This window comes from Aphelocoma coerulescens, chromosome 23 (genome assembly GCF_041296385.1).
Source record: "Aphelocoma coerulescens isolate FSJ_1873_10779 chromosome 23, UR_Acoe_1.0, whole genome shotgun sequence".
NCBI lineage: Eukaryota > Metazoa > Chordata > Aves > Passeriformes > Corvidae > Aphelocoma > Aphelocoma coerulescens.
The window spans coordinates 7927692-7943640 of NC_091036.1; the positions used below are offsets into that span (position 1 = coordinate 7927692).

General features: G+C 46.9%; 1 protein-coding gene across 9 annotated transcripts in view; it reads left to right on the plus strand.

The window, feature by feature from the left end:
* PHACTR4 (phosphatase and actin regulator 4) overlaps nucleotides 1–15949 on the plus strand; it is a 65534-nt gene that overhangs the window by 33052 nt on the left and 16533 nt on the right. The window contains exon 1 of one of the 9 annotated variants that reach the window (XM_069035879.1): nucleotides 3766–3821. The exons of 7 other annotated variants lie outside the window; for them this stretch is intronic. Coding sequence is in view for 1 of the 2 variants with exons in the window: in XM_069035871.1 (XP_068891972.1) it covers nucleotides 9814–9859 (46 nt within the window). In the remaining variant the exon portion in view is untranslated. Of the gene's footprint in view, nucleotides 1–3765; nucleotides 3822–9679; nucleotides 9860–15949 lie in introns of those variants that run through there. One more of the 9 variants, XM_069035871.1, reaches the window with a different exon arrangement.

The window sequence follows — 15949 nt, forward strand, 5'->3', positions numbered from 1 at the left end:
ACTAAACCAGGCCTCTTAGTTTCAGCATCACCAGAGTATGGAAGTGATTTTTATAACACCCACTAAATGAGCAGATGTTTTTGTGCCAAACCAGAAATTTCCATAAATACAGGAAAATTCTGTTATTAAAGGTTTTATTTTTATTCTTTTCTGTTCCCTTGAGGAAGGTGAGAATTGTTCTGCAAGATCCAAGGAGCTCATTTACTGCAGAAATGAGCTTCAGGGTTGCTAATGACAAAGTGTTTGGGTTGTCTCAAAGAAGGCAGCGAGAGGATGTGGGGGGCTGGTGTAGCCAAGGGGCCACCTGGGATTTTGGACTAGTTTAAGTGCCCAGAGGCCAGCCAGCCCTGCTGTTGATAAGGTGATGGATTTAGGTGGCATCACACTAGCCTATAATTCCAGGGACCGCAGGGGGTAATTCTTAAAGCAAAGGAGTCAGCACTTTCCACAAGCTTTTTGAGATGGGAATTCAGCACAAGAAAAAATTCCTGATTTCAAACCTAAAGTGCACAGAAAAACAGTTTTAATATTTGTGTTTATACACCATAATTTTTGCACACCATACGCTTGCTCTAAGGTGTCCTTGCTATAACTGCTCTTGAAGAGTACACTTACTGGAGCCACTTTTCATTCCTGGAACACAGTCTGATAGAGGCACAGACCCTTGATAAATTAGTTAATCCAGATGTTTTCCACTGGTTTTCCCAGTGACTTCTCTTTGAACTTCTTGTGGATCTTGCTCATTCTTCCTGAAATCTGAAAACCCTTGAACCTGAGTTTTGGTGCTGCTCAGGCTGGTGTGTTCTGGATTATGAGGAGGGAGATTTTGGTGGATGCCACGGTGGGGAGTTTTTTCTGATACTTACCTTTATGATCTTTCTCCCTAATCAACAGTGTTCCCTCTTTGAGCACTGGGAAGTGTCTCACGGAGCCATGGGATGTAGAGTGGAGCTCTTTGGCTGCTTAATCTCTGCCATCACATCATTCTTTGATCCCAGCCTGTATCTCAAAGTGTTTAACTCAGGTGTGAGGCTCCCAAAGACTTCCCTGGGCAGGAAAGGGGTGACTCCTCCTCTGTCTATCCTGCTGGTGTGGGAGTTATCTGCATCTGAGTGAAGGTGGGACTGCAGCTCCCATTAGGCTGGCTGGAAGCTTGTTAGCTGACATACTTGAAACAGTCCTGTGCTATAATTCTTATGCTGCAGAATTTTTCTGAGAGGGTGAGTAAATATTTGAGGAGCTCATTCTTACTGAGCTCGAGGCTGTTCCAACAGGTGGGTTTGAGCTGCTGTTTCGCAGCCCATCCTTGATGGTCTGTGGTGGCTGTGCTGGGCTGTGCTCACAGCTCTTGGTGCCCTGCTTTAATTCATTGTGTTTGGTTCTGGTCCTCACAGTGTGAGAAAGACAAGAAGCTACTGGAGAGGGTCCAGTGGAGGCCGCAGAGATAAGTGGTCTGGAGCATCCCTCTGATGAGCAGAGACTGTGGGAGCTGGGCCTGGTTAGTCTGGAGAAGAGAAGGCTGAGAGGGCATCTCATCAATGAGCAACCTGGGATAGTGGGAGGTGTCCCTGCCCAGGGCAGGGGGATTGGGACTAGGTGATCTCTGAGGTCCATTCCAATCCCTTAACATTCTGAATCTATGAAATGTCTCCAAGGGGAACCAGAGGATGGTGCCGGGCTCTGTTCAGTGGTGCCCAGGGACAGAACAAGGAGCGATGGCCATAAACTAAAACACAAGTTCCACCCCAACATGAAGAAGAACTTCTTTCCATGAGAGTGGCAGAGCCCTGGAACAGCTGCCCAGGGAGGGCCAGGAGTCTCCCTCTCTGGAAACATTCCAAACCCACCTGTATGCATTCCTCTGTTACCTGCTTTGGGTGACCCTGCCTTGGCAGGGGTTTGGACTGGGTCCAACCAGAGGTCCCTTCTAACCCCAACTCTTCTGTGATTCTGTGAATTGAACCCCATTTCCTGCTGGCAGCAGTGCCTGTGGCAGTGCTCCGACTGCAGCCCCACGTCCAGCCCTGCCACTGGGAGGAGAGGGGGGAGCATTATTTGAGAGTCTTGCAAATGGTTTTCAGCTGCTGTTTCGGTGTGGTGCTGTTTGCTCCTAGGCCGCTGCAGGTCCTCTACAGACACAGGATGAAGGAAATGAGGTGAAATGAGGAATCTGGGAATCTGTGAAGGGTTGTGTCTGCAAGAGGGGGAGCAACTCGGGGAGAAACAGCTTCCTACAAGGTTAGGATTAGCTGTACCATCAGAACTGTTGGTGTTATCTCATCTCTTGACATTTCCTTTAATTATATGAAACGACCTTGACACTGTAAACAATTCCCATGGCATTGTCCCTGCACTCATGTGAGTCAATGTGATGCGTAAACAGTGTTTGGTTTGGGGACCCAAGGTCTATAGTTTGGGACACAATCATCCTGTCTGATTTTTGTGCCTTGTTCCTGGGCGGCTCTTTGTGCCTGTGGCTGCCACGATTGTGTTTTCCCAAGTTCTCTTGGTACTGGCAGAAAACAGGAGCATCTGGGATTGGGATTTCAGGATGAGCCTAAGGAGGCAGGTGGAGTGCTCTCGTTTTGCTTTCAGCTGCTCTGGGCCTCCATAATTCTCTCCCCAGTTCCAAAGGGGAAGAAGGGGATGTTACACAGCACAACCCCAGCACTGCTTTATTCACATTAGCAGCAATGCCTTACTCATCATGTTTCCATCTTCAGCCTTGCTGCTGCTCGGAGATACCTTGGTGGTTGAGCAAGAGTCAATATTTGGAGTTGAGGTTGAGGTTCACTCCCTGTCTTGCTGATGGCTCTTGTCTGGGTGTGACCTGAGGTCTGGCCATGCCACTGTTTAGGGTGGCCCATGGTAGATCTATGAAACATAATTTGGCCAGATGTACTTCCTAAGCGTTATCTTGTTCCTTAAATAGAGAATAAAGCTTGTATCAACATGAATCACAGAGTTGATAAACTGGAATGGTTCCTCTTGGAGTTGTCTTCTTGTATTGGGCAAATATTTATCCACATTGTTTCCAAAGGCATATTTGTGCAACAGAAGGAGGTCAGACCTGTAATTACCTGTTAGATTCACTCTGGCAGAAATGGCTTGTAAAAACACAGTACAATTGAAAGGGAGCTTTTAAACCTTCTCTCTGTGTGTGAACCTAAAGCTGTGGTTTAAAATTTCAAATTTTATGAGAGTTTTCAGTTGCAAGGGTACAAAAAGTATTTTCCTTGCTGAATTTAAGTGCCCCAACTGAAACTGATCCACCCTTTGTTTTGATTCCTGAACTATGGCAGGGAATTTGGGTTTCTCTTCCAACTGTATCTGCGGGAGATGATCAGAAGCTGAGGTTATGTGCCAGGCTTGCCTTGCATTTTAATCAGGAGCTCCTCGCCTAGTCAATAATTAAAGCAGAGCAGGTGCAGTGGGGAAATTGGGTGTTCCCCAAAAACTAAACCAAGGCGCTTTTGTAAGTCTCCCTGAGCAGAGCCAGGCGAGTGAGGGGTGGTAGGTGGTAGCCTGGCATTGCCTGGCTTGTGCAGTAATTTGGAAAAAACGTAACATCAGACTGGAGAGCTGGAGGTGTTGAAGGATAATTTGGATTATTGGTGTGGTGTGGCTGCTGCAAGCCTGTTGGGTTGGCAGAACAAAGGTGGTCAGCTTTGGGTATGAAGAGCAAATGCATTTACTAAGATTTTTGTGGAATGTTTAAAAGAGGAAACAAGTTTTACAGAGAAATCTTGCTGCCTTTCTTTTCAGTTACTGTGTGGGCAGAGAGGCTTGCAGCTGAAGTTTGGCATCTTGAAGGATTAGAGGTAGGAAGAGAAATTTGGGATCACAAGTGTGTTGACCTTGACCTATACACTGAAGACTGGCTTAGAGTCAAATATAGTCCTACCCCTTAAGGTTAATTGCAATTTAATCTGAATTTAAAGGTTTCACATTTACTGATATTCTTGCTGGTAGCTTGCAGTTTCCAGTGTTGTGCTTAACAAACTCTGTCCCATTGGTTTTATAAGTGGCATAGATGTACTTACTCTGCTGGAGGACTTGTTTATTTTGGATATTGTCTGCAGAAAGCTGTAAAGTCTTAGGAGTTAGGTTTGTCCTGTAAGGCTGTTTGTGGTGGATGTGACTGTGCAGCAGCCTCTTGCTTGGGAAGAGCACTGTGCGCTGTGCTGGGCCAGCCCTAAAAGCTTGTGCTGGGCAGTGCTTTGGAAGGAGGGGAATATATTTTGATTTTCTTCATCTTCATGTTTTGAAGTGGGGAGCCTCAGATGATGTCAGTTTATTCATTTTTTCTCTGAGTATCTTGCGTTTTTGCTGCAGGAGAGGGTTAAACAAGAGTTAAGCTAAATGTCATTCCTGATTCTTCTCTAAACAATGCAATAATTAATGTAATTTTCTTCTCCGTGTTTTTGCTTAATGTGTTCCTAATAATATAGCTGGAAGTGGCAGATGGGTATCCTGCCTCTGAATGCTTCCCTGTTGGGAATACGCTGATGCTTTGCTAATGCCTGATGCTTTGTTGGAATGTATCCTATATGTATGCTTCCTTTGGCTTCTGACCAGACTTTCTTTTAATGCTGCTTCAAGGTGCTCCAAAAAGTTGTTCAACGGCTTTGGAGTTTCCCTTGCCTCGAGATGGCAAAGCCATGAATCACCATAGTGATCAAGTTAGGGTTAGTCAAGTTAGCCAAGATGTGACTGAATCTTTAATTTTGTCAAGATTACATTCCTCAGCATTCCCTCACTAGTAAACAAGAAAATACTTGGCCTGTGTTGTAATTGCAGGGAGTGGTGGGGAGGCATTGATGGTGAGACTTTTCCAGTACTGGCTAAAACCTGCTTCCAATGGAAGTTGTATTTCCACTGGAAAACAAGGCTGGGGGATATTTTTGCCCTAAGCTCCTATGGGCCCAAAGCCCAGTTTAATTTACAATTTTTTAAGCCCATTCCCTGTGACAGTGGAGCAATTCCTTGTTCCTGCTACCTGCTGTGACTGAAGGCCTTTCCAGGAGCATGGCCTCACCTTCCCAAGGGTGGGGCTGGAAGTGCTGTCAGTCGGCTCCTTGGCAGAGCAATCTCTTCCTCCAGCTGTGCTTCATCGTGGTCAACATCTGGACTGCTGTGGGACATGGCATGCTCACCTTCCCTGACACCAGCACATTAATGGTGACGCCAAGAGTCCCTGATATGCTGGACCTGCTGCCCTTTGCTGTCTGAGGTGGAGCACCATGCTGACTAACTGGCGGGGACACGGGGACTGGAATGCTCTGGGAAATAGGAGTTTCCCTCTTGGAAATGTCACAGGAAGCATGAAGGAAATCATGTGGTGCAGGAGCAGTTAGCTCACATTTGTCTCATCTGAACCATCAAAGTCTGCAGGGCCCAAACAATGTGATGCCAGCTGCCTTATAAATAACCAATTTTCCACTTCCACACCAGCTTTTCGTTCCATGTGAGGAGAAAGGAAAAGCGTCACATTGTGTTCGTTTGTTCAGAGTGACTCCCTGGCCTCTGCTGCCCTCGCTAATGGCTCCACATGCTCAGTGTTGGAGCACAGCTCAGAAAGGGGCATCTCTGTAGGCAGCCAGAGCTGTTATGCATACATACAAGATTTTTTCATTTTCTTGTTCTTCCAAAACTGAAAACAAAAACTGTGGTGAAACCAAGTTGATTAGAGGGCTGGAGCACCTCTCCTGTGAGGAAAGGCTGAGGGAGCTGGGGTTGTTCAGCCTGGAGGAGAGACGCTTCAGGGTGACCTAATTGTGGCCTTTCAGTACCTGAAGGGAGCCTGCAGGAAAGGTGGAGAGAGACTATTGACAAGGGCCTGGGGTGACAGGACAAGGGGGAATGGCTTGAAACTGACAGAGAGTAGGGTTAGATGGGATATTGGGGAGAAGTTCTTCCCTGTGAGAGTGGTGAGGGAATGGATTTCCCAGAGAAGCTGTGGCTGCCTCTCCCTGGAAGCATGTTCCAGGCCGGGTTGGACAGGGCTTGGAGCAACCTGGTCTAGTGAAAGGTGTCCCTGCCCATGGCAGGGGGTGAAATGAGATAGACTTTAAACCACCATTCCATGATTCAATGAAACACCTCCAGAGTTGTGGTGCTGCCACTTTTTCTCCTCCCTGCCAGCCCTCCTGGTGAGGTGGTCCCCACGTGAGGATTTTAGTGGGTGCATCTCCTGCAGTGAAAGAGCCTTAAAGGCCCTGTAGTGCCTGCTGACTTTTTGGTGATGAACTCTGAGGGAAAACGCCCAGTATCACTGGTTTTAAATAGCTCCGTCGTCGGCAGGGATGGGATAATGCCAGAGTCCTTTTTAATGTTCCTGTGGCTGAATCATGGAACACACATGTCTGAGTCACCACAGGTGAATGTAGCATTTCATGTCGATGTGAACTGAAATGTGAACAACACTGGCTTTATTAGAGGAGCTAATATTGGGCTCATTGTGGCTTTCATTAGATTTTAAAGTGAAACAATCCAGAAGAGTTCCTTTTACAATGTATATAAACAGATTATTAACATGGAAATGCCAGGGGTTTAATGGGATTCTGGGCTGGATGGAGAGGAAATGAAACTTCAGAGGAAGGCCATGTACCCCATGTTTGGGTGTTTGCTGCCTGTCTTTTTTTATTTCAGCCATCTGCCTCTCCTGAAATCGTGTAAAATTTTCATGAAACTGGGGTTTCTTGGTTACTATATTTTAAAAGAAAATGCTGAAGGGACAATCAGCTGTTTCCCATTTTGCTCTCCTTTAGAAAGCTCTTTGCTATTCCAAGTTTTTAATCTTAGAAAGGTCTTCACCTGTCCCTGAGGAGTTAAACAGTTGCTCTGGTTTCTTCTGGTTGCTGTACAGCAAAGTCAGATGGCCTTTCTCATTATTATGGGAATTTTGGACATTTGTTACTCTTCCTTGCTTGAAATGTGGGTTTTCCTTTGTCCTGGATGTCCTGTGGGATAAGGACAGGTTCCTTTGTCCCGTATTTTTTCCCCAGTGGTGAAACAAAGCCCTCTGAAAGCAGAGGGTTTCTTAGGAGCTGTTCTCATGCTCTGACCTCAGGCTGCAGTTGAGGCAGGCACATTTTTTGGAGTTCTGTTTCCTGGGACAGAATTTGCACCTTTCCTTCTAGAGGCGGAGCTGAAGAACAGACTGATAGGTTTTCCTGGCCAGGAGTACCCTTGAAAACAATGATGCTGGTGTTACTTCTGGGTTTCTGCTCTTTTGTGCACATTGTCAGCTGTTTTCTGGTGGGGTTTTGCTTTCTCCCCCAAAAGAGAGAGTTGTGGCTGGTACTCCTGAATGATGCCTAAGTCCACAGCTAGCAATTTGAAACACAGATTTGTATCTCTTTGCTCCTTGGGCACCACAGCCCTGCCTTTCAGGAGGAAATATTAACACTTCTGGTACAACCATTGCCAAATCTTGTTAGTCTCTCTGTGATGGTGTTTGAGGCCTGATGAAGGATACAGAAATGTAAAGGACTTTATTTCACAGCCTGATGGCTTCCTGTGCAGCACCAGTGTCTGAGTAACTGTCATGCATCTCTTGGGCTGCAGCCGCTGTGAATTTAAATCCGTTTATTTAAATATCTTTTATTGAAATTTAGGCTAATGTTTCATGTTTTACTAATGTAGAAATAAAGGGTCAGGATATGATTGTGCTGCTGTGCTTTAACAATTTACTACATGTCATCTATTCTGGAACAGAGCTTTTGTGCACTCTGAATTCACAGCAAATGCCTTAGAAAAGGCAGTGACTTTAATTCCTTAGAAGCCAGGCAGGTCTAGAGGCAGCATTCTGTAGCATTCCCAAATGCAGGGATGTTTTTTCCAGACCTCCTTCCAAGCTGGGCAGTTGATTTACAGACACGGGGAAATCTTCCTGCCTTTATCTCTGACCTTTATGGGTCTCTGCCAGATGGCAGTGAATATAAATGGCTTTAAAAATGGCTTTTTCTTTGCTTCAAAGCAAAAGTCTTCAGTGAGGAGGAGCATTCCTGGGAATCGGGATGTTCATTGCCTACAGTGAGAGCCTGAGCATGGAGATGTCCATGGTGGGAGTTGGAGAAGAGCAACACTTCCAGGAATGTCCATGTGCCCTGCGTGAGGGAGGACAGTGGTATTTGCTGTCCTCCTCCACGGCTCTGCTGATCTCCAGCTCCTCCACCTGCTCCAGCTGTCTGTGGGATGAGGGTCACCTGCCTGGCACCAGGGACTAAGGGCAAGCACAGTGCAGGTGGAGAAGGTGCACAAGTGTTTTCCTTCCTCCTATGTTTTTACGGCTCTGCTTTGAATGAGGAATGGATTTGCAAATTGCTCAGGGGTACATTTAGTAGGGTAGTGGGGAAACCAAGAGCACCAAGGTCCTCATGGTGTGTTTGTGGCTCAGGTGAGGTGTTACAGAATTTCAGAACTACCCCTTGCCCTGTTTTTGGGATATGTTTTGGTAGTGCTGCATCCCCCATCCATGGGACTGGGAACAGCAATCCCATGGCATTTGCTGTGGGCAATGTGCAGCATTGATTGTTCCCATCTGCACCAGCCCAAATCGACGATCTTGGATCTGGTTATTTCCCAGAATAGAAGATTTTCCTATTGGGGTTGCTGCCTGGGTAGTATTCAGTCGTATTGAAGTCCTCCTCTTGTTGGCCCAACAAGGACAGGGACACCAAGTGCTGCAGCAAATCCTGTTTAAAACTTCTCCTACACTGGGGAAAAACCAACCTAGAATGTGTCATGCGGGGTCAGGTTCCTGATTTTAATCCCTTTTATGCTGCAGAAAATTCCTGTATATTTTTGAAAATTGATTTTCCTTTTTCCCTGAACTACGATTAAGCTTCTAGATGCTTAAAGATTTTCCTGCTCCTCTCTTGTGGGGTGTACAGAGAAAACAAGCTGCAGGTTCACAGAAGTCCTAACCCAAATTTTAATGATAAATTAAGGAATCCAAGTGGACATATTTAAACTTTGGAGATCTTTTATTGTGAAGCAGATGATTGAGGGGGATGTTTGTTACCTTAACCATCAAGCTGTGACACATGAATAGAAACTAAACTTTTACTTTCCTTGTTAAATTTAAATTAAGTGAGAAGACATGCTTCCTGGTAACTTTAGCAGAGAGAGGAATTGCTATGAAATTGTATTTTTATTATATATTTGGCTAGATGCATATCAGCTCAGGCTCTCTTTGAAGGGGTAGTGCAGCTCCCACAGCACTTAGAGAACGGCTGTCTCATCCCTGACTGCCTTGGTTTGTTTAGCTGGCACAGGTAGGCTGTAAATTCCTTAATCCCATTTTGGGAGGTGAAATCCCTTGGTGTGTTGCCGTGCATGGATTCTCCAAGCCCATCCCTGAGAAAAACACTGCTCTCCTTGTCCTCACTCCCAGCTTTTCTCTCTTCTTGCTAAACTGGATGTGAGGAAGGAGCGAGGGGTGTTGATAATTTGGATTGTGCAGCTAAGTGGCTGGATTGTGGCTGGCTGTCTCCTCCCCTTCCTGAGCTTCGGCCCTAGCCAGCTCGACTCTGGAATGACAGGCATTCCTGCGTGAAGGGAGCTGGCACGGACACCTATTTATGAGAATCAAGTGCCCAGCCATGGGGGACAGGGAGAGCAGGACCTGTGCTGGACCATCGGACACCGGAGCCGTGGCATGAGAGTTGGGAGCTGCCTCACTCGCCAGGCTCTTTCCTCATCCGAAGTGTGGCTTTATTGTTTTAAAGGATTGAAGTGTTCTCAGCGTAGACTTTTCCTCTCTCCCCCTCCCGCCTCTTCCCGGAGAGCTGCTCTGAACGGAATCTCATGGGGCAGCCGCACTTCTCGAGACCGGTAAATCCGGGTGCTTTTGGTGAGTAATGGAGGGCAGGGGAGACGAGGGAACTTCGGGGCTGTGGCAGGGCAACATTGCAGGTGAAACGGAGGAGTTGGGAGGAGTGGAATGTGGGACTTGTGTAACCTGTGCCCAGCTGGGGAGAGAAACCAGAGAAATAACTCCATTTCCTTCCTTTCTCTTACTTATTTTCCATGCAATCACTGTGCGACGTGTTCTCTGATCTTCAGACAGGCTCCAAGCTGCTGTTTTAAGGGACAGCCTCTGACTGGCATGGATTCAGGGATACTACCTTAGCAAAGCACTTGGATAGTGGGAAAGTTCACCTGCATGGGGCAGGAGTCAGCCCTGAGAGTGAGCCTGGACCAAAGCCACCAAGAATTGCCTCCTTGTGTGTGATGTCACCCAGCTTTTGGGGCAGCTATAGCAGTTTTGGGGGAAGAGGGCTTGGCAATCATCTCCTTGTTTGTTTTCCCTCTCCACTGTGAGGTATCTCAGTAACAGGCTGGAGAAAACACAACTGTGTTAAGCTCTAGGTGCAGCCCCACTTCCCGAGCACTGTGTGTGTGTCAGTGTTATTCCAGGTCTGTCATGGGTGCTGTTCCCAGCACTGGGACTGGGGAGGCACTGGCTATGAGGAGACTTCCCACATCCCGCTGTTGCCTTTCTCTCATTCCCACTTGCTGTCAGCTGGCTGGGCTCAGTTGCTCACCCTCATCTGTAAAATGGAATTACCTGATTTTTAGAGAAGAAATTGACATTGGCACACAAAGAATACCCTCAAGATACAGTCTATTATTTTCATTATTTTTCACTTCTATATCTTTGACCCTATCAAGCATTTCCAAGGGCTCAGATGAAACCAGAGATTCTCTTCCTCACCACCAGTTCACTCCAGCTAGTCTTGTTCAAGAGTTGCTAAAAGTAAAGTGATGGAGAGAGTGGAAGGGAGAAGTAAAACTTCAGTTGTCTTCATACGGTGGAGATTAACAGTTCTTCTGCTTGGATTTATTTACTGTTAGAAGGTGGCCTGGTCAGTCTTGGGCTCTTTCATCAAACACCAAGAACAGGGGTAATTTCCAGGGAAGTGGGCTTGGTGTAATGATGTGCTTTCTGGAGATTGGGGCCAGCAGACCTGGTGCTTCCTCAACTGCTCATTTGCTCTCTGAAGTCTTTTTTCATGGCACAGCTCTCACAGTTCCTACTGATTAAATCTGGAACTTGAAGAGATGGTTCTTGCGTTAACTGTGGCAGGATGCTGTTAAGGAGAGTCCTGTGAAGATTATGGTGATTAGAAACATAAAAAACACAGGGAAGCCCAGGGCTGGGACTATTTGAGGCTTTTGTGACCACAACCTTTTATTCCTTTAAGATCAGGATTCACGTCTTCCCTGGATGATTCAGGAGGAAAACACACACCAAGTTTTTAAAGCTGTTTTAGGGAAGCTTAGAAACATTTACCTAAAGTGCTTTTTGGATACTTTTAACAGCATTTCCCTCAAAAGAGTGTTTGCTTTTTGAGTTGTTACCATTTGGAAGTTTCTCGGATTCTTGACTGCCCTGCTGGACACAGCAGGGTGGGAAAGGAGGGAGTTGCGTTGCTCTCCAGCCTGTGCATCCACACTGTGGTGGCAATGAGAAGGTTTGTGGCAGTGCCTCGGTGCTAGCTCAGGGCTGCGATGGTCCCGCTGGAGCCATAGGTACTGATCTATTCCAGGTACCTGAGGTGTGTAATGAGCAGCCACGTTCCCAGCAGAACTTCCTGATGCACCTTGTGGGCTTGTTCGATGGCAGAACTTCAGGGAGGTGCGTTCCCTAGGGAAATAAGGGTGGTTAAGCAGAGTTGCTGCTGTGGCACTGAATTACCTCATTTGCCCAAAGACAGAAATGCCCAGCAAGCTCCTTTTGAACAGAAACTCCTGGGATTTGCAGAAATCCCATAGTAACTCCTACAAGAAGAGATGGATCGGGTGAACTCTGGTTTCTGGATGGAAGGAATCTGGCCCAAGCTCACAATTTACACACTGTGCAAGTCTGTTTACACATCAAAATAGGGATGTTTCCTCATGAAGATGTCGCTTAATGAAGGTGTACCAGAATTTACCATCTCAGAAAAGGACTGGGGCAAAGAGCCCACTGTAGTGCAAGGAGGGTGATACTTGGCTTCTCTTAAGAACTAGACTGCACCACCAGTCTTTGGATGTCTGCAGAAGTGGTTGGGGGAGAAAAGCAGCTCCATTCTACAGTCCTGTCCTGGGGCTCACTGACCCTACATCCTTAAAGGATTTGTGCCATTTTCCTCATGGACATTTGAAAATCAGTAGTGTTTCTCCTAGGTATATTCAAGATGATATGAACTGTCATTATCTGAGATGCAATCCTTTGATTTCTTCACAGCCTTCAGCCTTGCTTTGTTGTGGTCTCAGACTTGGATCTGAAGCGATTTTTAGCTTAAAAACAACATTTCTCCATAGCCAGGGTGACTTTTGAGGATGTGTGGCCTGAGTTAAAACAGTTTAAAAACTCACCAGGATTAATTCTGGAATGCCCTGCACTAGATCCAGGTTGGGTTTGATTCTTTAATGCTGTGCATCAGAGGTGCCACTATTCCATGTGACTGTTGCAGGTATCTTCCACATGAGAAATGATCCTTAACAGAAGAAATGCTTTTTAGTTACTCCTGTTGGTCCCTGATGTCCCTGCTGTGCCTTTTTCCAGGCTGGCAGTGCTTGGCTCTACAAAAGGGTATTTTGGGGCTTGATCTCTGAAGATGGGGATTAACTCTCCTTGCTCACATGGTGGCTTTCTCTCTCTGGCCCATGCTGTGACCATTAAACTGTGACATTTATAGGTGGGGTTCCTAAGGGCCAGCTGGGAGCTGCCTGCTGGGGTGTCATGTGTGCGTGGCCATGGTGTGACTACGTGTGGGGTTTTTAATTGACTCCATGGATCCTGGTTGTGCCAGTTTGACCCACTGAGAGCAGTGGTGGAAGTGAAAGCTTCACCCTGTTTAATGGGAATGGCAGCCCCAAGCCTGACAGGACCTTTGGGAAAAGGTGACACATCACCACAGCCGCTTGCTGAGGGTGTGAGAGACCAATTGTGGGTTCTCTGTTTTGGAAAAAAAAAAAAAAGACTGGGGTCATGCAACTCCACAAGACGCAGTGGGAAAAGAGCTTTTTTCTGCATGATATTTAACTGCAAGGCATGAGCAAAAACATGTCTGCAGGGGGGAGGGTTGGAAGGACCAGCTGGCCAGGCAAACCGATAGAGAATTGCATCCCAAGCTGCTTGGCACTGCTGGAGCTTTCCTGCCTTCTTATGTGTTCAGGCTGTGCCAATTTTGTGGCGTTTCCCTAGATTATTTCAGTCTAAACATTTTGGGTTAACACAAATCTGCTGTTTTAAACAGCTCAAATTCACCTGCTTGTTTGGATAAAATGAGATCAGAACAGCTTAAGTGTTTGGGAGAGTGGAAATCTGAAATGGCAGGAGGCTCTGGCTGGGAAGTAGCTGGGGCATCACGCTGTCCCTGGACCAGCTGGATTCTGAGCTCCAAGTATTCCAGGCCATCTCCCCCGGGAGCATCAGGCAACGTGCTGAAGTTGCAGCAGATATTTTATTCCTGATTTTTCCTCAGCTGGGGCTCTGTTGAACATTAAGCCACAGCATCCAGCTGTCAGGGTGGGTTCTGTGGGGCTCTCCCACCTCCAGGGTCACTTTTCCAAAGCGTGGACTACTACTTCCAGAAGGGTTAAACAAGGCCCTGCTTTGGCATGGGGTCACTTTAGGGACCTGCCAGCTGGGAATCTCTTTACCTTCTCATGAGGACTCTGCTGGCTTCACCCAGGGCTGTGTAACCTTATTTAACCTTTTCCATGTATTTAAAATGGGTTTTCCAGCCTGGCACCATGGTGAGGGTGAGGCTGGTCTCTTGCTGCTGCTGAGAAAGGGACAGGTTGGGTGAAGGCATCAGATACCTGATTCTTCCCTCCCTTCCCTCAAAGTTTGGTTCCTCTTTGCTTTGCCCCATTTCATTCCCTGGGCACTGCGCTGTGGTTCTTTCCTGGTTTCCCAGTGCATGACTCGGATAAGGAAGGGTTTCCTCCTTGCATTGCAAAGCGGCTTAAGGACCCTCCTGTACCTTGTAGAGCAGAGCAGGAGGAGGCACAGCTTCAGCAAGGTGAATTCTCTGCCTTCCTAAGGAAGAAATGTCCTCTGCAGCATTTTGTGGAGATTTGAGCTGGAAATGGGCTGTGAATGGAAGGGAAGGTTCATTTTGGAGGGAGTGTGAGCACTATCTAACTTGAACAATCACTGAACAATAAGGTTATTTGAATGCAGGTCTGTAAATCTCACCTCCAGCTGCTGATCCACCTGCTCATTAGTCCTCAGTTTCATAATTGCTTCACAACAGACTGCTTTAAATGTCTATGTCCCTGTAATAATTAGGGATGGGAAAAGGAAGAGTGCTGTAGAAAGGTAGGACAGGCTCTCCTGTCATCTGCACAACAGGACAGAACGAATCCCAGTGGGGATCAGGGAAGGAATTGCTTCCCTGGCATCAGTGTGACCAGTGGGCTGGAATGGTCTCAGAATGTATAGTGACAAGTCAAGTTTTATTCTACACAGAGCAAAAGGTGGAAAAGGATTTGGACAGTTTTGTGTTCTAGTGTGCCTGTCTCCCCCTCTTGCCTGGCTGTTTTTGGGCACGGAACTGATTATAAACCAACAAAACCAAGTGTTTCTGTGTTGGACAACACCTGATTCTTAGCAGGATCCTACGAGCAGTTGTAACACGGCCGAGGGAGCAGTGAGGCAAAGATGCAGGACTAAGTGATTTGCTCTTGATGTGAAGGTCTTGTGAAACCTCCTATGTTCACCTGCATGGTTGCTGTTCTGGCAGTGAGACTCCACCCTGGGCTGGTATTTGCTTTGACAGCTGGACCTGGGCTGCAGGAGCTGCTGGAGGAGGTTCTGCCAGGAGTAAAGTCACATGTGGGCTCTCCCCACCCTCTCTGCTGTTAGCTGCTCCTCCTTTGGAGGTATTGTGTGTCTCCTGCAGTTTCGGCTCATCCGTTCATGTCCTCTGCTCCTCCCTGGCTGCTCGGAGGGGACTGTGGCAGGGGAATGCTTGTTTTTCTCCCTCTAACTGGAAATGGAGACATCCCAGCGGGCTAAGGGCTCTTCATTAATCCCTGGACCTGATGGTTTTCTCTTAATAACTTACTTTGCTTAGTGTAGCACTCTGACATCTTGGGTGGTAGGCAGCACGTAAGTGACATTCCTCAGAGCAGCTCGGGGAAAGGGTAGATATGAGGCAAGCTTGGTACTGCTACGTTCAGCACTGTTCTCCTTGGAAAGGTGAGGGAAATGCCTTTGATGACACTTGGGATTCAAATTCAGTCTACAGCCTGCGCTTGGCAAGTGCTTGTGCCTGCCTGGTGAGGTTTGGGAATGCTCTGTTGAGCACAGTGAATACTGCTTGTTAAAATTGCATGTACAACTCCAGGGCTAATGCTGGTCTCTGAAGAAAGTGCCTCTAAACATGCAGACAATTCCTCTTGGGTTTCTGGGAGCTTGAAATGCCTTCCACATCTCCCCCTCTCTGCCCCACTTCCATCTGTCCTCCCTCCATCCCTGCAGAAAATCACAGATCAGTGCTGACATGGTATATGTTATTTTCCACCCAATTTCTCTCCTGTTATGAAGTCAGGGTTGTTGTTGTTGTTTTTTTTTTTTTTAATTTAAAAATTGATCTTGCTTTTTCAAATAAATGTTGGCTGACATCAGGTTTTGACTGGTAGAGAGTGAGGGACTTACTGTTATGGGGCTGATTTAAACAAAAGTACAACCAAACAGTGGCTCAAACGCTCTTTGGTTTCCCTCTGTTGTTCTTTTCTTCCCTATGTTTCAGTGATCTTCCATTCCATTTGTGCTCAGACTGAAACCTGGGGTCTGTCTGTCCTGCAGTGACACAGTGGTAGTCTGTCCCCAGCCCTGTGGCCTGAGGCTGCTCAGGAGCCCATGGCTGTGGCTACCTGTGCTTCATGCTTCCTGGGATCTGAAATCTCATGCTGGGAAGCACTAGAGGGTAACAGGTGAAGC